This window comes from Nyctibius grandis, chromosome 20 (genome assembly GCF_013368605.1).
Source record: "Nyctibius grandis isolate bNycGra1 chromosome 20, bNycGra1.pri, whole genome shotgun sequence".
NCBI classification, from domain to species: domain Eukaryota; kingdom Metazoa; phylum Chordata; class Aves; order Nyctibiiformes; family Nyctibiidae; genus Nyctibius; species Nyctibius grandis.
Genome location: NC_090677.1, coordinates 3,637,481 through 3,659,614, shown reverse-complemented (window position 1 = coordinate 3,659,614; position 22,134 = coordinate 3,637,481). Strand labels below are relative to the sequence as shown.

General features: G+C 55.3%; 3 protein-coding genes across 3 annotated transcripts in view; 2 read left to right on the top strand and 1 right to left on the bottom strand.

Annotated features, from left to right (window-relative positions):
• ASCC1 (activating signal cointegrator 1 complex subunit 1) overlaps positions 1 to 4,215 on the bottom strand; it is a 37,700-nt gene extending 33,485 nt beyond the window's left edge. The window contains exons 1-4 of the mRNA XM_068416524.1: positions 4,146 to 4,215; positions 2,081 to 2,202; positions 1,256 to 1,355; positions 578 to 675 (exon numbers count right to left, since the gene is read on the bottom strand). Of these exons, the coding sequence (XP_068272625.1) occupies positions 578 to 675; positions 1,256 to 1,355; positions 2,081 to 2,189 (307 nt within the window). The 5' untranslated portion in view covers positions 2,190 to 2,202; positions 4,146 to 4,215. The remainder of the gene's footprint in view (positions 1 to 577; positions 676 to 1,255; positions 1,356 to 2,080; positions 2,203 to 4,145) is intronic.
• On the top strand, positions 3,941 to 11,228 carry ANAPC16 (anaphase promoting complex subunit 16). The gene is made up of 4 exons (XM_068416525.1): positions 3,941 to 4,021; positions 5,721 to 5,878; positions 8,524 to 8,598; positions 10,401 to 11,228. The coding sequence occupies exons 1-4, from the start codon at positions 3,966 to 3,968 to the stop codon at positions 10,514 to 10,516; spliced, it is 405 nt and encodes a 134-aa protein (XP_068272626.1). The 5' UTR covers positions 3,941 to 3,965; the 3' UTR covers positions 10,517 to 11,228.
• A 5,325-nt stretch (positions 11,229 to 16,553) lies between these two features.
• DDIT4 (DNA damage inducible transcript 4) lies at positions 16,554 to 18,035 on the top strand. Its single transcript, XM_068416674.1, has 2 exons — positions 16,554 to 16,682; positions 16,858 to 18,035. The coding sequence occupies exons 1-2, from the start codon at positions 16,586 to 16,588 to the stop codon at positions 17,331 to 17,333; spliced, it is 573 nt and encodes a 190-aa protein (XP_068272775.1). The 5' UTR covers positions 16,554 to 16,585; the 3' UTR covers positions 17,334 to 18,035.
• The last annotated feature ends 4,099 nt before the right edge of the window (positions 18,036 to 22,134 follow it).

Genomic DNA, 22,134 nt, shown 5'->3' with positions numbered 1-22,134 from the left:
TTTCTTTTTAAGTCACTAGAAGTTATGAGAAAGAACATATGGTACAAGAAAGCCTGTTCTCACTGTCGGGATCAAGTGACAACACCAGAAAGGCAGCAACGTCATCAAAACACTTCTCATATTAAAGCAGATGCTGAAGCTTATTTTATGCATAAATATACAACACAGCAATTCTTTCTGGATGTATGTTGCAGCTCCTCATTAACAGAAATGGTATTAATTCAGAAAAAAACCCAAAACTAAACTAAAAAAACACCCCAACACATTCAGGCCCAAAGTCCTCAAGCCAGTCATTTAAGGCCTAGAAGTGACTTCAGTGAGGCTATCCATAGACTTAAAATAGATTCACACACACACCCCCCGGCAAAAAACCTTATACTGATTTATAAGGATTTATAGACAGGGAAAATAAACCCAGGAGAAAAGTGAAGTGATTTTTCCAAGGCCATAAAGTGAGTCAGTGCCATGTCAGAAGCAGGAATTAAAGGAAAAATACCTCCTATGCCCCCTCCCCGCTCAAATCACATCTGTGCAAGGGCCGATGAGAGAACACCCGTTTTGTGCATGCTCAACTCACCAATTTCTCCTTCCACTCCAGGCTTGGGAATGCTGATGGAGGTTCGAGTCTCTGTTTCTATTCTCTTCTTGGTTTCCCCTTTCTTCCCAATGATGTACCTGGAGGCGTAAAAGTGCAAGAGAGTCACTTTCTGCTCTTTGCTTTGCTCAAGGTAGTCATTTGCCAGCATCCAAACACGCAGCATTACACTTTTCTTTCTCTACATTTCAGCAAAACTATTTGACCAATAAAACTGTCAAAAATAACTAGATAAAGCTTTGAACACAACAGGCTTCCCAGTAAACATCAGATTGGAGTCAACAGTCAACCCCAGCCGCGTGTGCTTTCTCTCGAAGCTTTCACAAACTCCCCCTGCCAGGCTGTTCGCCCCAGTTCTTCCTCCCCTTCTCCCACCCTCCCTGACGCTTTTATGTTCAAGGGAAGAGATGCTCAAAAACCCTCCTGCCAGCAAGAAAGCACCACCTGCTGTCTCTGTCACGGGGAAGGCGAGGAGTCAAGCGTGGCACAACTGCGCTAAAAAGGCATTGCCAATTTTCCCCTCCCAAATGCTAAAATCCACATCCACAAAACAGAATATATTTTGGAGATCCAACGCTTACCCTGACCTCAAAAAAAAATATTCTGTGCTCAACCGCTTCCCAGCAGCAACACAAATAAACCAGAAACACGCAGGCTCACTTGTATAATGGGCTGGGAACCTCCACTCTGCACTGGAAGCCCTTCTCGGTCTCTTCCACCATAAAGGCATCGCAGGGTTCGTCTGCGCAGTCACTGGGGCCTACCAGAAAAAAAACAATAGGCCTTATATAACCTCTGTGAAGTTTGGTAGCGCTTTATGTAGGACAAGAGTCTCACAGCCACGTTCTCCCAAGGTTAGAGAAAGGAAGAAATGGACTTCTCTCCGTTGCAGCTTTTTATTTCACCTTACCACCAGCTCTGGAAAACATAATGTCTGCTTCTAAATCTGCGGGGCTGGGAGGCGTAGGAAAGCAGTAGCTACAGCCCAGGTTTTCTCTCAGCTGGAATTTCTGCAGCTACCCCATGGGAATGGTCTCTTCTCCTGGCAGGGTGGAAGCCACCAGCCCATTCAGAGACCTGAGCAGGAATTTACAGTCGCAGAAGAATACAAATAAAAGGTAAGGGTAGTTTTGGTTCAAGGGTTCAGGCAGAGTGTTTGGGAAAACAGAGAAATTCTCACACCCTGGGCATGGAGGAAGAGCTGCACCTTTCATCTGTGGGGCGTTCAGTCGCGCCTGTTAGGACCAAACACGGCTTCCAGAAAGAGGCCATGGTTTCTATCTCCTCCCCAACACATACAGGGATGAATTTGGGTGGCCAAATTTGAATTTGAGGGAACCCCTCACTCCACCGCACAGGCAAGTCCTTGAGCACACAAAGACATCAGAGAGAACACCAAAGCTCCCTATGTCCCCAGTGTCAATGCTTTCACCTGAGGCACGTCCTGACAGCACCACGGCCACCCCTCACGCAGCACTCTTTTACCTGCACAGAAATCCTCCTCCTCCTCGTGCTGGTAGGCCTGCTCCTGAGTGAGGTTCTTCCTGTACACTCGCCCCCCGATCCTTATCAGGGTGGGCCGCAGAACATCCATCCTGCTCCTCCTCCTAATGTAAAAACAAAGGCAGCTTTGCTAACTTTTATGCCAAGGAAAGGTAAATTTTGAGGTTTCCTTGCGGATAATTTGTAAGAGGCATCAGGGGAGCTCTGAGGGGCTCAGCAGTGAAGAGTGAGGTCTGTACCTCCAGAAGAGCAATAACTCCTTCTATGCATTTGTACAAGAGACTTCAGAAAGGCAGCACTTTATCAAACCTTATCATTCAAAGACTAATTTTAGGAGAACTTACAAGTATACTCTTTGACAGCTCATAAAGCACAACCAAGAAAAACAGGAAACTCAAGCAATGTAAGAGACATAACAAAGCATCAGGTTTTTTGCCCCTGCAGGGAGGTCAGCAAGTGATCACTGCTCTCCCCAAAACTCACAAGTTTTAGCTAAACCTCACTGCCACCTCAGCCAGTGTGCTGCCTTAGCACCACTCAGGATTCTGAACAGTTTCACCTCGTTATTTTCCATAGCTGCAAACCAAAGAGACCCCCACGTCTTGCATGGATTCCCCTACAACGCCGCCCTCTCTCAAAATACCTCCACTTGTTTCTCAAGGGCCTACGGAGTTTCCCAAAAGCAAACCCAGTTCCCTGGATCCGCTCAGGAGGAGGCTGGGGAAGGGAAATTAAGTGCTCTGAGGGGGTCGGCACTAGCTGGTGTAAGTGGTTACACCTCCTGCCCTCCACCCCAGAGCACCGTGGTAAGTCTGAGGCGTACACATAAAAGTCTTATGCTACCCTGCATTATCCCAAACAATATCAGAAGCACAAGGCACCGAGCTAAACTTTTACAGTGAAGAACATTTTGTGGTGTAAAAGCAACAGGGTGATCCAAAGAACCGGCAATCATCTGTCAGACCCTTCACATCTTCAGCACTTAGATTTCTATGTTCACCAAAATTGTTAACACTGGATGTCTCCGTTTGCCTTAATGTTTTTAAACCAGAAATTTCTGTTACTCAGAAGACAAAGTCTCCACCAAAAAATTCGGCTTTGTCCACTACAACAGAACCTGACAGGAAAAAATGAAGAGCTTGCCTTTGAAGATGCATTTATCCTGAACTGGATTTATTGTATGGAGTGACATCAGGTTGAGGTTAATGGTTTTCCCCTCAATGACAGCCCTACCTTCTTAAATTACCTACAACCACCTCAACTTACATTTAAACACGAAGGCATTCCTGTAGCTCAAGGAAAGAAGCGCAGATGTGAACTGTGCGTAGAGGAAGATAGAATAAGCCATGAAAAAACACAGGCTCTTTTTTTTTTGTTGTTTAAATTACAGAACTCGTGTCAGAACCTCTTGATACAGGCCTTTGAAAAGCTGAGGAGCCACTGCACCAGCAACGCCTGACGGGGGTCTGGGCTCTACGTGCCCGCAGGGAGAGCGATACTGCCGTGGTGTTAGAGGGGAGACACAAAGCAGCTGGGGCCGCAGCCGGAGCGCAGGATTAAGCCAGGCTCCGGGTAGGGAACGAACCCCAACCCGCGGCAGGGGCCCAACAGCCCCGCCGGGCCCCACCGCCGCCCGCACCGAGGGCAGCCAAGGGGCGGACCCCCACGCCTTAAGGCACCCTGAGGAAGCCCCGGGAGCGGCGGGATCCCCCGGGAGCGGTGGGATCCGCCGGTCGCGGCCCTGCCCGCCCGCTCGCCTCAGGCCCGGCGGGTACGGGCCGCCGCAGCCGTTGCCAAGGGTTACCGCTCCCCGCCCGCCCCCGCCGGAAGTAGGAAGGGGCCGCGCGCGGCCCCCGCCCGCCCCAGCATGCACCGCGAGCGCGATCACGCGCGCCGCCTGCGCCAAGCCGTCCGGGCGCCCAGGTGAGGGGTTCGGAGAGGGCCGGCGCGCCCCGGGAGAGGGGCGGCCCGGGAGGAGGAGGGCGCTCGGCTGAACGGGACGGGGAGTGGGGCGGGGGAGAGGCAGGCGCCGGGGGTCCTCACTCACCGGGAAGCAGCTCGCTACGGAAGCCGGGGAGGGGCCATGGCGCGAGGGGGCGGGGAGGGGCGGAGCCTGGGGCCGCGCGGCGCATGCGTAGGGGCGGGGGGAGGGAGGGTGCGCGCGGCGCATGCGGCCTGGCGTACCGAGGCAGCTGCCCGCCTTGGCGGGAATATGGGCAAGCGGCGGCGCATGCGCAGAGCGGGCAGCCCCACCACTGCCCCCCCCCCCAAGATGGCGGGCGCCTCAGGCCTGAGGACATGGTGGTGGAGGTGCAGGTGGAGGCATCGTCCTGGCCTGCCGTCCCCCTCCTCTGTGTTTGCCGCTGCCTGTGTAAAATAAAGACCCTGCTGCTATACATAAGAGCCCTCTAAGGGTTTGCGAGCCCCGCTCGGCGTCCTTTCAGCGCAAAGCGCCGTCTCCCCTCACAAGAGGGGCCTGCCCGGGCTTGTTGAAGGTGTTGCTGGATGTATCAGTGCCATATTAAAGCTTTCTTTTACCCAGGCGTTTTCCTTCACAGCCCATAAGCCCCCAGCGAGCTGCTGCGTTGTTTTCTATTACACGCAGTAAATGAAACAACCTTGAGCTTAACTGTGACTGAACACACAATTCCTAGGTGTAACAGCCTTCAAAAAACCCGTTTTCCCCACTAAATCCTTGAGTGCTTTCCAAAGGCACTGCTTGCATAGCCTGAAGAGTCTGCAGAAGTGTATTAAATAGGTAGGATAGTACAAATGTATTAAATGGACAGGATAATTGGGAAGTGCTTATATGGGTTTTGGAGGAGTAGCAAGTGACAGCTTTTTTACTATCAGAGAGGTATGTGGCAAGTTTTAAGTACTCCATCGTGACAAACGTACAGCCAGTACCTCTTAAAAAGGAGGCTGAGAAAAGATTATGCAAGAGGCCACCAGGCTTGTGCTGTACAGGCAGGCAGATGCTCAGCCATTACCGGTTTAGGTCAAATGTGGTGTTTTAAAAGCAAAAGCACATCTGGAGCGACGCAGAGAGCAGTTGCTGCCAATGAGGCGCAGCGTGGCTTCGTGCAGGATGCGGCGCTGGAACTGGCAGTCCTGCAGGCTTCCCAGTTTTATGAGGCAGCAGGACTTTTTCCGTGCTTGTGCTCCTGGAAACAAGACAAAAAAAAAAGAAAGAAAGAAAAAAAAAAAGGTCTTTTTATGACTCTGGGGAGCGGGAAAAGTGCCAGGCAGCTGAAGGCCAGTGGATTCAGGCCAGCGACCTATGCCAGGTTATTTTTATGTCGTCCCGCTGAATTCCCAGGCCCCCTCATCCGAGGGGTCAGGGCGTGGGTTACCTTCAGTTTCTGGGTGCCACCCCGTGGTGTGACAGCTAACTGCATCCGTCCCCGCAGCCTCTCCCACGCATGCAGGGCAGCCTCCAGCCACCAGCGCTTGGAGGCCACAGAGTGGGGGTGGCAGCCCAAAGCTGTGCTCGCTGGCTCTTCCTGGACCTCGCCGCCTTCGTCTTGCTGACAGATAACATGTGCGGTTGCTGGCTTTGTGCCCTGGGAAACTCCGAGACGCCCTTCCTCACTCCGCTTTGCTCCTTTTTTTGTTCTTTCAGGCTGGGACGGGGTGAAATGGCAGCCTCTTCCTCATCCTCTTCAGCCGGCGGAGTCAGCGGCAGCTCTGTGACGGGATCGGGGTTCAGCGTTTCGGACCTGGCGCCACCCCGAAAAGCCCTCTTCACTTACCCCAAAGGAGCCGGGGAGATGCTGGAAGGTGATTGCTTGCCCTTCTCCTTCCCCACTCCTCCCAGTGCACAGGCAGCCCTGCAAGGGAGTTGCTGAGCTTGGCACCCCGCTGCCTTTTCAGACTTTAGTTGGCAAAAGCTGGAGGGAGGAAGGAAGCATCGGGGCTTGGGTAGGTCCCGAGCAGCCCCGGCTCTCCCACCCGTTGTTCATGAGGAAGTGATTTTTCTGGCAGTCACCTGTTTTTTTAGCTCCATGACACCACTTCAGACGAGGAAGCGATCCACCTGAAAGGGAACATGACGGTGTTAATTGCTCATTGTTAGCTAATCCTTTGATGTCGGGCAGCAATTACTGTAAAGATAGCTGAGGCAGGAGTATTTTTCTTGGCAAAACGCGTTCTGGGGTTGGATTTGACTGGGCTGGTACAGGAGGCAGCTTGTATCCCTGCTGGCCAGCAAACATAAGGCTTGCTTTTGCCCTCAACCCGAGTTAAAACCTTGCTGCAGAGGTTTGCGAGAGGATAAATCAGGACTAGACCTCTCTGTTAATCCTTCGAGGCTCAGCACGTTCCCCTTTTTGGGCTCACTCTTGTCGGGGCATTTCTCCTTGGGGAGGGTCGGGGCTCTGATCTAGCGCAGCGTCTTGTGTTTGGGTGCCTGGGCCATGCCACTGGCTTCGTCATGGTTGCCTGAAGGAAGACCCAGGCACGTCGCGGCTGCGCATCCCTGCCCGTGCTCTGGGTGAGGGAGGAAGGGCAGGTCACCCAGATGACAGGGTTAAGCCAAGGTCTGTCTGTCTGCTCCTCTTGAACTTCCTGTGTCACTGTGCCACACACTTGTCTGCGTGAGCCTGAGGTTCGTTGGGGTGGCCCTGCAGCTCAGAAGTGACTGCGTTCCGGTAGAGACGAACACGGCAGCTGGGAACCGATCGCTGCGTCGTTTAAGGACTGTTTTTATGACACATTAGAGCCCATATGCCAGTCTATTGAAGTAATTATGACTAAAAGCTTGCTCATAGAACTTAACGAGCCCTCCAAACAAATTAAAATAATGAAACATTTTGTGTTACCAAACAGACAGACAGCTGTTCCTCCCGAGAGCCACTCGGCAGGGCAGGACGGCCAGGCCGGGGAGTCGGAGGAGAGGGAAGGGTACGTTTGGAAATAGCACAGGGCAGCACCGACCCAGCGTTTCAACAGCTTGCGAGAGGATGCTCCAAGCACGGCGAAACTTCGACTCTGCCCTCTCACCTGGGGTTCAACTTCAGATTAGATTTTCCAGGGCCAGGGGTCTGTTTCTACCCTTAAGTCTTTAAAATTGCTTCTCTTCCTCGTTTTTATGGCATGGAGCTTTTACTTGGTTTTGCTTTGGGCTGACCTGTTTACCAGTAACACGGCAGTTCGCCTGCTCTGGGTGGCAGCAACAACTAAACGCTGTCCCTGTTGCAGGAAGCTTTAAGGTAGCTTCTTAATTTCAGAGATAAAAGGTGATTTACCCATTCTTTCGTCAGGCCGGTGCTAGTGGGGTAGCTGCATGCCAGTTTCTTCTTCAAAAATCCCCACTAACTGATTTTTACTGATACTTTAACTCTCTCACTTGTTTTTAAATAAACCCTTAGGTTTTGGGGGCTTTTTTAGAAGGAAGTAGTATAAACTATGTCAGAACTTAGTACATGATTAGCTATATATTCCAGATTGATTTATTTCTAAGGCAGTTGTGTGATGATTTACTGACTTAGATGGCAAGATACACATTATTTTAAATCCTTTATGCAGGGTTATGGTCTAAGCCTGTGGGAAATGTAAAGCATTATGAGGACACAAGCGTCTGAGCCTCAGAGGAATCAGAGACTGCTGTAATATTAGCTGGCTTCTCCTTAGCTTACCTTCTCACAGAATCACAGAGTCAATCAGGTTGGAAGAGCCCTCTGGGATCGAGTCCAACCATTGCCCTGACACCACCATGGCAACTAGACCATGGCACTAAGTGCCATGTCCAGTCTTTTCTTAAACCCCTCCAGAGATGGTGACTCCACCACCTTCCTGGGCAGCCCCTTCCAATGTCTAATGACCCTTGCTGAGAAGAAATGCTTCCTAATGTCCAACCTGAACCTCCCCTGGCGAAGCTTGAGGCTGTGTCCTCTTGTCCTGTCGCTGGTTGCCCGGGAGAAGAGGCCGACTCCCACTCTGCTACAACCTCCCTTCAGGTAGTTGTAGACTGCAATAAGGTCACCTCTGAGCCTCCTCTTCTCCAGGCTAAACACCCCTGGCTCCCTCAGCCGTTCCTCGTAGGTCAGACCCTCCAGACCCTTCACCAGCTTGGTCGCCCTCCTCTGGACTCGCTCCAACACCTCAACATCTTTCTTGAAGTGCGGGGCCATTTTCTGTTGAAAATGGACTAAAATTGCTGGTCAGAGGGGACGTAACAGACTACCAGGTGGGATGTCTCCCATGTAGCACAGCTGTGCCAGGGAGCCAGCCAAAGCCCCGCACGGGATTTGAGCACGGGGCTGCATGGGCGAGAAGCCGGAGCGGTGTGTGCTTGGCGCAGGGGAAACGAGGCAAGCGGGGAAACCCACACCTCAAACATAAAAATAGAAGGTCAGTGGCACTCAGTGAAGGCTGCTCGGTCTTAAAACTCTCAGATTAAACCACCTCCCTTTTTCTGTTTACAGATGGCTCCGAAAGATTCCTCTGTGAGTCTGTCTTCAGCTATCAGGTTGCATCGACATTGAAGCAAGTGAAACACGGTAAGCACCGAAGCGCCGTCTATTTTAACTGCGTGTCGATCAGGGAAGGTGGCAGGAGAAAAGGCTGACACGTTCTCGGGTGCCGACCACAAAAAAGCAGAGCAGCCTTTTTAAGTTGGCGAATTAACGCCAAGTCAGACCATCACCGAGTCCTTTTGCAAGCCCTATGCAAAGCGCCGGGAGCCCACACCACCTGGGTGGGAACAGGCTGTGCCTTTCGCAGCTTGTTTTTCCATCGCCCTGTGCCGCGTTGCCTTCACGAGAGGTGAGGCCAGAAGAAGAGGTTATGGGCAGGAAACGCCCACGCTCTGATCTTGGCCCAGCGCTGACTGTCTCTCTGGCCTCGGGCAGAGAGACACTCGATTCCACCTTGGTTTCTCTGCTGAGCCCTCGTGACGCCGGCAGGGTCAAGCGAGGTTTTTCCAAAGGTGCTTGGGAGATGGATGCGCAGGTGCCTGGCGTGGCGGGACGGCGCTGACTCCGCTCCCCATCTCCCCAGTAAAGAGCCTTACGTCTTGTTTGAACTTCTGCTTCCCTCCCGGGGCCTTCGCCCGCCGCCCAGGTGCCTGTAACTGAACGATGGGCTCGACTGCACGGCAGCTTGCGTTCTCATGGTGTCAGGCAGAGCTCAACACCAGATTGCGGCTGCTGCTTGAGGGTCACGGCCTTTCTGCTCCCCGCCTCTTGTCAGCTAGAGCGGGTGCTTCCACGTGTTGTCTCAGACCGGAGAGGGTTGTCAGGAGGAGGTCTGGGGGCGTGCAGCAGCTTGCAAGGCCGTGATCCTGTATTTCTGAACCGAAAAGCCAAGCCGAACTTCAGAGCCATTGTTTCCCCAGCTACCGGGGGCTGCTGCACAGACTGGCACCCTGATAAGCACCAGCCTTTGAAACTGGGTTGTGGAGCACCAGTCGCCTCCCTGTAAGAAAGGGGAAAAGCTTTAAAAAAAAAAACAAAACATCGAGGTCATTGTTTTTTGGCACGTTCGTTTGACAGTTCCCAAAAGCACTCGGTTGCAGAAGGCGGAGTGAGAACAATCCCTCTTAAAAGCCCCCGCTGCTGCAGTCAGCATAAATCACTCACGTTTTATATCACGCCTCTTGCTAGTAAGTCGGCTCGTACTGGGCTGTTTTTCCAAGAGGCCGTTGATCCCTTAAACTTCCAGGCGAGCCAAGGGAAGGGCGGCTCTTACCTCCCTGCCGCTGCAGCCCATTTCATTGAAAATGGAGCCTGCGTGCCCAACGCACAACCGGTTTTAAATAAAACTGAGAGGAATGAGCCGTCTTGGGGATCCCCAGGGAGGCAGCCCAACTCTCCACAGGGACCTTCGTGTCATTAGCACGCTCCGATTGCAGAGCCTTTCTGTTACACTCATCCAGGTCCTCCTCAAAGGACCTTCCTTAAATTGAGGAGTTCCTCACGCTGCGCCCAGCTCTACCGTGGGCTGACCAAGCTCTCTCTGAACTTCTCTGTTCTTTCGCACTATGAATATTTATGCTAAAGGAAGGAGCTTCCTCCTGTTTTCACCCCCTTGTGTTTCCCTGTTAGGACTTGAATTTGCACGGCACGGGCAGGGGTGGGTAAATACACATTCAGCGCCAGATGGGGCAGAAAAGCCTGTCCCTGCTTTCTCCTGTGATCTGGCGAGGTCTCGCAGCATGTCACGTAGAGTGGGTCGGTATTCAAATGGGCTCAGTGGATTTTATTTTATTCTCTTCCCCATTGACAGCTGGGAATTTGCATCGAATTGAAAGGTTTAATTGTGCTGTCGTTGCAAAACAAAGTTACCTTTGAACTTCTCGCAGATCAACAAGTCGCACGGATGGAAAAACTAGCCGGTCTGGTGGAAGAGCTGGAGGCAGATGAGTGGAGGTACAAGCCAATAGAGCAGCTCCTGGGATTCACTCCCTCCTCGGGCTGAGCGTGTCTGGATCGCTGCTGTCAGGGAGCAGAAGGAAAACATTCTCTGGCCTGGCTTCAAAACACACCCTCATTTATCAGGATGCTGACAGCTGCATCGGCAGGACTGGGCTTTTTGTTTTTTAAGTTGAGAGCGAGGATACCCCCCCGGTAAAGCTGCCAGTACGTGGAAATGCCAGGATTCCTTAAGTCACCTGCAGCATTACGGGCTGGCAGGGCTCAGTTTCTGTAACTTAGAAGGTAGGATCAGTTGTACAGAACGCGGAGAATCACCTTATTGCTTACAGAGGAGGGAAGACTTACAGTGTGGCTGCGGGGAAAGCAACCCAGAACTCAGCCTGGCCTTTCCCCGGTGTGTGGCCGAAGGACTGGGTGCTCCACGGGCTGGGAAGCTGGCATCTCTGTAGAGCAGAGGTACGACGCCCTGCCAAAAACACCCTTCAGCCCTAGCCACTGTTCTGGGGGATGAACAGGACCAGAACCGTCCCGGGTTGGTTGAGAGGGGGCAAGCGGTAACGCTTTCTCCAGAGGCACCTCGTGTATGGCCGAAGCTGTTTTCTCTCTGTTCTGTTTCTCTTGTGTCCACACAGCGAGTGCTGGTAGGACACTGCTCTCTAACACAGAAGCTGTATCTTTAGCACCCTGAAACTCTTCTTTCCTCTTTATTATGTATTAGATTGCTCTGTGGTAATAAAATAATTCTGTCTTTGAAACTGTTTACCTTTGCAGAGCTTGGTGGGGGTGGGTCTGATGAAAGAATCAGCTGTTGGGGAGGTAACAGGACGTTTAATGAAGCTGTTACAACAATCAACTTAAGTTCAATTTAAAAAAAAAACCTGAGAGGAACCAGACCACACTTGCTTTATGCTCAAAAGTGGATTGATTTAAAGCAGATTTTAATCCTGGTTTAACTCTGCCAGCAGAAAACCCCTTATTTAAATCCATCCATTTTAATCCTCCTGTTTTTCGTTTGTACTTCACGTCTGTTCTTGAGGGGAACTGGATTTCCATTTTCTGGCGTAACTGTTCCAATTTTCCATTGATTAGAGCCCTAACACCACGTTTTTGCTAGCCAGCGAGAGGATAAGCTCAGCCCTCTATTGAAGCAATCGTACGACTTACTGCTCCAGATGCCTCATTCTTCTATTTTTCAACATCTGATTTACGAGATGATTTTATTTTTACTCACTGTTTCAGTCCAGCCCCATCTGGATTGAAACAGATTAATTTGAATCCATCCCCATCTCTAGTTGTATCATCACCAGCAATTTGCGTTAGCTAAAACTAAGGGGGGAAAAAAATATGCAGACATGTTCTGCCTTTGTTTCTAACTTAATTCTAATATCAGAGTCAGCTTTTCGTCACCCAGAGCCGCACACCACCCAAAAGCCAGCCCCAATCTGCAGATGGAGCCCCAGTTCCAGCTCCACAACCCATGGAAATTCACTGTACGGTTTCTCACGTAAGGCTACAGCTCAGCTCAGCCGTGTCCCACGCCGCCTCCCCCTCTGCACAGCCCGGAAAACCTCCTCCCCGCTCCTGGAGAGCCGCCAGCCCCTGCTCTGCGGGGGCCTCCAGCACAGTAAGAAAGTCCTCAGCCATTAAACGCGATGGCACTCGGTATTAAAACTCCATCCCAGATGGGGTTATTTTGAAAAGAAGGGAGCGTTTCAGTCGTCAACTTGTTTTGTTTGCTTTAGATCACCTATTTTTAATCCTGCTTACTCCAGCCACCTAAACTTACCTTGGCCAGACTCACCAACAACACCCCCAGTATCAAGACAGGAACGGTGGGGTGTAGGAAGGGAACCGTGCGCCTTCTGCCTCCCACCATGCCGCAGCACCCCAAACCCTGCCTCTCTCACCCCAAGTCCCACCCGCTCGCCCACCCTACGTGCTGCAACTGCCATCATCGGACGCAGAAAGAGCCTTTTTTACTGCTCGACGTGAAACTTGGCCGCTCCGGGGGATCGGCGCCCGCGGCTCTGCCAACGCGACGCAGTGCCCAAGCATTGCCCGCATCTCCCCGCAAACCCGGCGTGTGCCGAAGGGTCCGAGACACGGCGGGGCTGACATTTCCCCGGGGCAGCCCCCTCCTCGCCCTCCTTGTTTTCCAGCGGCACTGGGAGCATGGCACGGCCCCGGCTCCGTGCCGTACATGGCTTGTTTGTATGTGCGCCCAGCACCAAAATAGACACATGTGCGAGAGCCATTGAGAGGAAGTGAAAAGTTCACCCTGTACAGCACCACAAACGCGAAAACATGTTGTTGGCCGTTCCCTCCTCCCGCTCAGTAAACACTTTATGTAAGGCGGCGAAAACCGGAGGGATTGCTGCACAGGAAAATAAAAAACCACCCTGTGCTCCCTCTCCTCCCAGCGCAGGTTTTCCCTGGCAGCTGCAAACTCCCCAGCTGCCCTGTTTTCTGCTTTGTAGAAAACCTGTGGGGCAGAGCTGGTGGGTGAATTATTCCTCCTCGGGGTTTGGAAGCACCGTTCCCCTTCACCTCAGGGGTCTCCGCAGCATCAGCGGGGGCTGGTTTGGAGGCTGCAGCTGGGAGGGGAGCGGCGGGGGGGGAAGGGAGCCCGTCAAGCTGCGAGCAAAAGTTGACGCGGGGAGGGAAAATAAAAAAAAAGCAGCTGAACAAAGAGCCCCGTTCAGGGCTGCTGGTTGGTTTTCCTGTGGGTGCTCGCAGCAGAACGTTATGTACCGGCGCGCGGGCCCCGCTCGCGCCTCCCCAGCTCCTTGTGCTGCTGGCCACAGCCCCAGCGCCGGGGACGGTGCCAAGGCACGCGCTCGCCTCACCGCCCGGCCAGAACACCCCACCGAGGCTGCCGGAGAGCGGGGTAGCACCCTGGCAGCCCTCCCCTCAAAACACCAGCTCCCAGGTTTTGCTTGGGATGGGGCAGAAGCATCCAAGGGGAGATGAATTTCACGTCCTGACCCCGCAAGTGGCTGGGTGCCAGCCCGGCACTCGGCCTCTCGGCTGCCAAACCCCATCCGCCGTCCTGGAGGACGCACGTTCCTTGTTCCTCCGCCCGACTCCCGCACGTCGCGGGCAGGCAGCCTGCCTGCAGCGGCTTGTCCCGGGGGGGTGGGAGATGAGCCCGAAAGGTTCGGCTGCGGTGGAGACCTGCCCGGCCGGCGGCACGCCGGGACCTGCCGCGGCGTCCCACCCAGCCCACAGCCTTCAGCTCGCCCGCTAGAGCTGGCCACGGGCTCGGCGCGGTGGCGGAGGGTGTGCGGGGGTCACCCCTCGTGTGCCCGTCACCCCGAGCCGTGACCGGGGACCCAGTGACTGAGGATGGGGCCGGAAAGGGTGCAAAGGACACCCACCCTGCAAGCGCTTAGGAGACACCCCAAAAACTGCAGCCTACCCCCCAGCTCAGCCCCTTCGAGGGTTGGCCACGGAGGATCACGCCAGCCTCAGTGCCAACCGCGGCCGGCGATCATGTGCCGAAATAACGCATAAATCGTGACTTTTTGGGCCACGGAGACGCTGGGAACTAATGCAAGGATGGGGACTGTGCCGTGGGCAGCGGCAGCCACCCCATGGGCAAGGAATTTGCCCCCCCGCCTCGCCCCCAGCATACGTGGGGCACGGTTTGCACCCGACGTGCACCGAAGCACTCGCTGAGCCCCTCCGTGCATCTCCTCCCGTCTCCTCCTCCTCCTCCTCCTCCCCAGCCCCCTCTCCCTGCAGCCCTGCAAAAGCGCTGAGCTCAGCACATCCCAGGCAGGGGCCCAGCCAGGACCCTCCCCAACACCAGCCACCCCCGCCAGCTCCCGCTTAACCCTTTCCAAAGCCGGCCGGGCTGGAAATCACAACGATGGAGCAAATCCCATCGTGGAGGGGGGCCAGATCCCACAAGGCGCAGCCAGCCAGGAACAAACTGTCCAGAAAGTTTCCTCCATCATCCTGACCCCCTCCCTCTGCTCTCTCCAGAAAGGACGGCGGGTCAGGGGGAAAGACACGCTGCTCAGCCACAAAAAAATCACGCTGGGTTTACGCCAGCAGCAGTACCCGGGGAGGGGGAAGCGCAGGGATTACTAATACTTGCAGTTAAAACTTTGTTTTCTGGCCCCAGACCATTGCTAGAGGCTCTGCTGCAGAAGAGCAGCCTGGGTCACGGTCTCTTTTGGGTAGAAAAATGAGCTGCAAGCCCCGCAACGCCTTCCCCCACCAGCAGAACTGCGTGCACGCAGCATCACCATAGGAGTATTTTATTTCAGAGATCAAAAAAATCAAGTTTCACTTTAAAACTCGCCCTCACACCAGAGGCTGCTTGCTCCCCTGCCTACCAGGCGATGTTATGGCAAAGAAAGAAAAATATTTATGCTGGGCTTCAGAATTCAATCTTATTTTTAGCAAGGCGCCTTCCCTGTGGTCCTTCACCGCTTTTTTTTCGGTTTATTTGCCGTTTTCCCCCCGTTTTGACCCCAAAGCCAGCAGTTCCTCATCTATTTTCAGCCTCACCCAGTGAATTTGTACCAATGACTTGGCCGTTGTGGGGAGAAAAAAAAAAAACAAAAACCCACGAGCTGGATTTTGTGAAAAACAGGATCCCAAGCACCATCCAACCGTTTCCGAGCGCGCCTGTGCATATTTCGCTGTGCTGCACAGCGAGCGCACAAATATCGGTGTATATTTTTAACAGCTGGGGTTGGGGTTTGGTAATTTTTTGTCCCCAGAAGCAGAGCAGTAGCCCCACGTGCCACGGGCGCAAGCCAGGGCTTGTTCCCAGCTCCCCAGGATGCTACCCGCTCCCCCGCCTCGCACCTCCGCTCCCGAAACGGCGACGGGTTCAAGCCCCACTTCTCCTTTGACCCCTAAAAAAGCAATTTCCCCACCGCTACAGCTGCTTGTGGGGTGCCCGGACCCTCCGCACCCACCGCCCCACTGCTTTGGGTGGGAGGATTTGTCCCCTATCCTCCCCACTGCGGAGGTCACAGGCGGTGGGTGTGATGCTGGCGCGGGGGGCTTGTCCCCCTCGCTCCCGGCCAGCGTTTGCTCTCCACCACGTTTGCTGTCAGGCCGTTATCAATCTCTGCTGAGGAAGGACAGCACCCAAGATAGCTCCGGGAGTGACTTCAGAGCGCGCTCAGCTCCTGCGATAAAGCCGCAGGCAGCGCGGCGGGAGGACAAACAAAGCCCTTTATCGCCAATTAATGGGCTCCCCGCGCTCCTCGGGGTCAGGCTTCAGAAAGGTCATGTACGCAGGGGCAGGCACGCACGGAGCCGGGGGGGAACGTTCCAGAGAGCCTGGAGGAGGACGGTGTCTTGCCCTCGTTTCACAGCACCACTGTGGGATCACAGAATCAACCAGGTTGGAAGAGACCTCAGGGATCATCGAGTCCAACCGTTGCAGAGGGGGGGGTACCCCCAGCCTGCACTGAACAAAATCCCCGCAGTGCCAGCCTGGCCATGCCCTGCTCCCCGCAGCACCCTCCGGTTTCTAACACGTTTCACGAGGGCGAGCGGCGGGCACGTTAAAAACAACACACACCAAACCCCTCACGGCCCTGTCACTCCCTGCCTGGTGTCGTGCCAGCCAGGACCCCGTTTCACCACCCAGAGAGGGGTCGGGGAACGGCGGGGCACAAACGGGTCTGTCCCCGCAAGAAGGCGCCCGAGGCCCGGTGGCGAGGCCTGGGATGGGCTCTGGCCCCGGGGGTGCCCGCGGTGAGGCCCGGGCCCAGGCCGGGCACTGAGGCGGGGGCCGGGGTGAGGCCCAGGCCCAGGCCTGGTGCTGAGGCGGGCGCCGGGGTGAGGCCGAGGCCCTGAGGGGGCCGGGAGCGGCAGGCGGATCGGACCGCACCGGCCCCCCTGATGCAACCCGGGGCGCCGTTTGCAGGGCCCGGGCCGGGCCGGGCCGAGCGGCGGGGAGGGGGCGGGGCCTCCCGCTGTCACCGGGCAGGAGAGACGCGGCGGACGTGCCCCGCGCTGCCATTGGTGGGCGCGGGCTGGGGGGGCGGGGCCGTCCCGCACCGCCCCTATATAAGGCGGGCGGCGGGCGGGCGGCGGAGCAGAGGGGAGCGGGCGGGGACGGGAGCGGAGCGGCGGCGCCATCATGCCCGGGCTGTGGGAGCGGCTGGCGGGCGGCGAGCGGGGCCGCCTGGAGACCTCCGACTGCGAGTCACTGGGCAGCGCCTCGGGCTCGGAGGGAGGTGAGTGAGGGTCCCCGCAGGCGGGTTCCTGAGGGGCTGGGAGGTGGCTGAGGGTCCCTGAGGGGGTGGGGGTGCTGTGCCAAGCCCCCGTGCCCCAGTTACACCCCCTAAAACCCTGGGGCTCGGTGTCCCCCCCGCAGTCCCGGTGCTGACCTGCCTCCTGTCCCCTCCGCAGATGCCGAGTACGCCGAGGGGGCCTCCCTGCCCGACCTGGACCTGCTGCACGACCCCGAGGACGAGCTGCTGTGCGCCAACCTGATGGACGTGGTGCAGGCCACGCTGGGCAGAGCCCCGCTGGGTGCCAAGCGCTGCTCTCGCCTCCTCATGCCGGCCCAGCTCCTGGCCCAGGTGAGGACGGAGCTGCTACGCCTGGCCTGCAGCGAGCCCTGTGGGTTGCGCGGGGCCCTCCTTGACCTCTGCGTGGAGCACGGCAAGGCTTGCCACGACGTGGGGCACATCACCGTGGACCCTGCCGTGGTGCCCACCTTCCAGCTCACCTTGGTGCTCCGGCTGGACTCCCGCTTCTGGCCCAAGATCCAGGGACTCTTCGCCTCGGGGCCGGCTTTCGCGCCGCTGAAGCTGAGCACGGGCTTCAGGGTCATCAAGAAGAAGCTGTACAGCTCCGAGCAGCTGCTCATAGAGGAGTGCTGACGGGCCCAGCCAGAGAAGCGACTTACCCAAGTGCTTTGGAAGAGCTGGTTAGAGCGTGGCGGCTCCCGGCAGCCGCTGTAGTTTAGGTTAGGCTGGAGTAGGGCTGTAGATGGAAGTAGTTTGGGCAGGCGGAGGTCCCCACAGGGTGCCTGCCTGTGCCGGGGCATCCCCAGAGCAGACCTGGACCCGGGCGGAGGTCGCTTCACACTGTCGATGATCGTGGGATGATTGTGGTGACCGCGCTCCCGGAGGCAGCAGCAGGGCTGCTGGGGGGCAGGCAGTCTCCTGTTGCCTGAATAATCCTGGGGGGGTTTTTTTTGTAACAAAGATTGTAATCAATGGGGTTTCTGGGGGGAGGGTGTGTGTGGGAGTGAGTGATGGCTGGGCTGTAGGGCTGGATCAAAGACAAACCCACCCCCCCCTAGCACCGGGGCAGCTCTGCACGGGCTCCCCGAAGGGTGGGAGGGGGGTCCCGAAATTGTATTGTGTCTTTGATCGCCAGAGGAAAGAGTGGTGGGAGGGGGGGCGCGAGGCGACGCGGGGACGGAGGGCAGGACCCCTCGCCGTGACACACTTCATTGGTTACAGTTTACACTCGTACACTTGATGTTCAAGTGCCAGATTTCCTATGCAATCGCGTTCGGGGTGGTTTGGTGGTTTTTTTTTTTTTACTTTTCTAATAAAAGCTGTCTTAATTGATAACCTGCTGTCTCCCTGTCGTCACTTGGGGCTGGTGAGGGATGATGCAACCCTGGCTGGTCCGAAATCCCCGCTGGCATCCTCAGGAAGCCTTTCCCTGGTGGGGCAGCCCCTGTGGTGGGAGCTGGAGGGTTGGGAATGGGGCAGGGGGAATCCCACTGTGCCTGCTCCTAATTGCAGGCCATGGGGCTGTGAGTCAGGGGGAGCTGAGTCAGGCCCCTGAGCCAGCCAGGTGCACCCTGGCACCCCAACAAGGGGCTGCTGCACCTCCCCTGGGAGCTACAGGGTGGGGTTTGGGCAGAAAACCAAGGGAATTGGCTAAAATCACAAGGGGGGGGAGATGGGGAGGGTCACAGCTGCTGGGGGGGGGGGAGCACTCCCCAGCTCCAAACCCACTCTGCAAAAAAAAAATGAGACCAATTACCCAAGCCTGCAATTAGAGCCACTCAGAGAAAAGGCTTTCACTAAAGTGTAATTAAGCTGCTTGGCAAACCCAGAGCCTGGCGGAAGGTGTGGGGGATAAAACCAGCCTGAAAAAACCATTCCCATTCAAATGCAAGTTTGTTCTGGCTCAAGCTTCTGTCGCTGGGGTTTTCCCCGCCCCCTGGACAGACACTGAATTCTTGATCAAAATTTTCACCAAAAAAAGGTGTTTTGGAAAAGGACACCCCAAAACCCAAAGTGTTTGGAGCAGAGGTCGCTCACCCATGTAAATACCACCCAGGAGCAACAAGCACCAGGTGGGTACAGCTGGAAACACCCCTTTACAAACCCACATTGTGCAAAAGGAGGAGTTTTCCCCTAAAATTTTGGGGATCAAGGTGTTTCGCAGAGGGTCACATGCCAGATCATGCCCCCCCCACCCCACCCACGTGAGGAGCATCCCCGTGCCAGGGTCAGGCGCCGCAGTGCCCTGCGGGGTTGTTCAGCACCAAAGCACCATCAAACCAGCCCAGGGCTGGGAAGGAAACTCAAAAGCCAAAGTTTTTTTTGGAAAAAACCCCAGGTTTTTGGCACCGCCAGCGCGGGATGGAAACAGCACTTTGCTCCCCAGCCACGGTGAGAGATTTACAGCGCGGTACCGGCAGCTCGGGCTGTGCCGTCATCCCCTGCTGAGCTTAGTGTGTCTTGAAGATATATATATAGATATATATCTCCATAAATTATGTATTTTTATATACCAAGCTCTTAAGCACGCAGCAGGGAAGGCCCCGTGTCCCACCGTGCTGCCAGCAGCCCCCACTCATCCCCTGCCAGCCTTTCCCAGGGTGGGCGAGTGACTCCGCATCACGTTTTGTTTTTAAATTATTATTAATAGGAATAATCATCTTTTTTTTAGAAAACACCAAGAAAAAAACCACCAACCCAACCCACCACATCTCACGAACGTGGCGCGACAGGTCAACCCCTTTGCTGGGGGGGAACCAACCACGTGCCACCCCCCAAACCGGTCACAGCCCCAGCCACGAGCGATGGCAGGTGAAGCTTCGCCTCTATTTATAGCAAAATGGCCTTTCCGTGACAAATTTGGGGAGGACAACAAGGTCCCAGGGGTTTGGCACTTTCCTGGAAGGTACCAGGAGCTTCCAGCGAAGCTGTATTTAGCCTCTCCCCGGGGCGAGGGGCAGGCACAGGGATATTTTGGGACCCGGGAGGTGGTGATGGGGATATTTGTTACCCCAGCATCAGCCTGAGGCTCCCAGGTGCCATCACGGTGGTGAGGAAATGGAATTTTTTTGGGGACATCAGCAGCAATAAGGCAAATGAGGATTTAAATCCCAGGGTAACGCCAAACCCTCATGTTTTGCTGCCAAAAAATGCTGGTGAGAAGCAGGGTCCCCTTTGCTCCCTACCTGCCAGATGCTGCTGCTCCTGGGGCGCCTGCCTTCCCCTGCTGCCTCCCTGCCTTTGGTGGCCACTCCAATTAAAAGCTTGGGCTAACGAGCTGCTGGGTGGGGAAGGAGGTAATGGGCAGCCCAAATTGCTCACACCTTTGGTGAGCGGGCACCTGAAATGCAGAGCATCTCCTATCGCTCCAGGCTGGGAATGACCTGAAATACAGCAAAACCACCCCAAAAACTGGGGTGTGGAGGCACCTGATTGCAGAATTAATAAAAAACACGGAGCAGGGTCTGTGCTGGTGGCACTGGGGGGGTTTTGCCTGGTAGCTGTGTTGCTTCATGCTGGTGCGGGTGTTGCGAGACACCGGCGGGGCTGACTCACCGCCGAGGGGAAATGGAAGTGACGTGGCCTCTGGGAAAAGGGGAAAAAAAGGGAAAAGAGGGAAAATCCCCCACCCCAAAACCCCCAACCCTTTGGTGCGTGGGGTGGGGAGGAGGAGGGGAGTGCCGGTGGGGCCAGCCCCCTCCCCAGGCGCTGAGGGAAAAACTTTCTGCTGCCTGGGGGGGATGTAGGAAAAAGAGCCCCATTTGGGACCACAGACCCCAAATCCGACCCGAGGATTTTGGTCCAGCAGTTTCCAAGCTGCCACCGTCAGGAGGCACATCCAAGAGAGCGTTTCCACCCAGGACGAAGGCAGCCCACGCACTCCTGCCCGCTGCCATCCCTGCATGGGACATCTTAAAACGCCGGGACGGGGCGTTGTGGGATGAGAACAAAGCATCCCCCAAAAGAGCTGGACCAGAGGACGCGGGGGCTTCAATGGGAGGGGAGGAAGGTGCTGTCTCCCCAGCTGGGAGCATCCCAGTGGAACCAGTTTGAAGCACAGACGTCCTGCTGAGCGTTCGCCGGGACCCACGGGGGTCACCACCTCCTCACCATCTGCTCCCCATCCTTCCCTCTCCCAGACCCTCACAGCTTGCCATGATGGCAACGCCACCAAATTCCATTTACCGAGTGCCTGAGCTGTAAAACCGGAGCCAGTCGGGGCGAGGATCCGCAGGACACCAACGCAGCCGGAGCCTTTCACGTTATAAACGTTTATTTATAGATGTACAATTGTATAATTAATTCTAAATCGAGAGATAACAGCCTGTGGGAGCAGCCGTTAGGATCTACGCCGTCTCGCTCGTTATTATCCACGGGTATCTCCTTGGAGAAAAAAGAATAACCACAAGTTTTTTGGGCAGGGAACGCCGTTGTGCAACACATCCAGCACCTTCTGCGGACGGGATTTTCCTTTCACCCCTCTCCCCATGATCTCTCCAGGCCAGCGAGCCCCTGCCTCTATTAAGAGCTATTTTCAAACGCCGTATTTCCACCCCGTTTCTTCCAAAGGTGGAGGAATCACTTAAAAAAAACCCAAAAAAACAAAAAAACAAAAAAAAACACCTTAAAATCAGGTCCAGGTCATGGTGGCTGCGGGATAATAAGGCTCGCAGTTAACGGGAGGGCTGAGAGTTTGCAAAATAAATAAATAGCTGAAGACGGAGCACGTGGATTCCTAATGACGAAGACAGAAAACCACCTTCCTTCTCCCCTCTGCCAGCTGCCGCCACCCCACCCGGGAGCCGCTGTGCTTCCCCTGAGGGAGTCGGGGGACGGTTCTCGCTGGAAATGTAAAGACATTTCCAATAATAAAAAAAAAATCCAGTTTATTCGATGGGAAATAGCTCCGCTCGTGCCGGCTTTGCTTCGAGGCGATGGCTCCTGACCCTGGTCTTGCCTGATGGGGTCTGAGGAGAGACGCACCCTCCCCTCTCCCCCCCCACACAACTTCTTTCAACAGAAGCAACAGAAAGCTCCATTTCTTAGGGATGAGCAGTATTTTACAGGTCTCCTCTAGGAAACAGGTGTCAAGGCCACGGCCACGTTGCGAACGGGAGCGCTGGTGGGTGAGGAACCCCAAGGGTAGGCTGCACACACCAAAAAAACCACCCCAGCAAAGGGAGACGGCTGGTGGAAAGCCCTCTTTGCAGAGCGAACGCCGCGCGCTGATGACGAGGCAAAATTAAAGCAGACTCTGCAAAAAAAAAAAAAGTGACGTGCACAAATAAACCCAACGATCGACGAGCAAAAACCCATCCAGGACAATCCTCCTCGTCACCGAGCGCCACGCCGGGGCTCAGCTGACCCGCCGTGGTGCCAACGCTGCAAAACCACGCCACAAACCCGCGCAGTTTCCCCCCGTTTGTTTAACCCC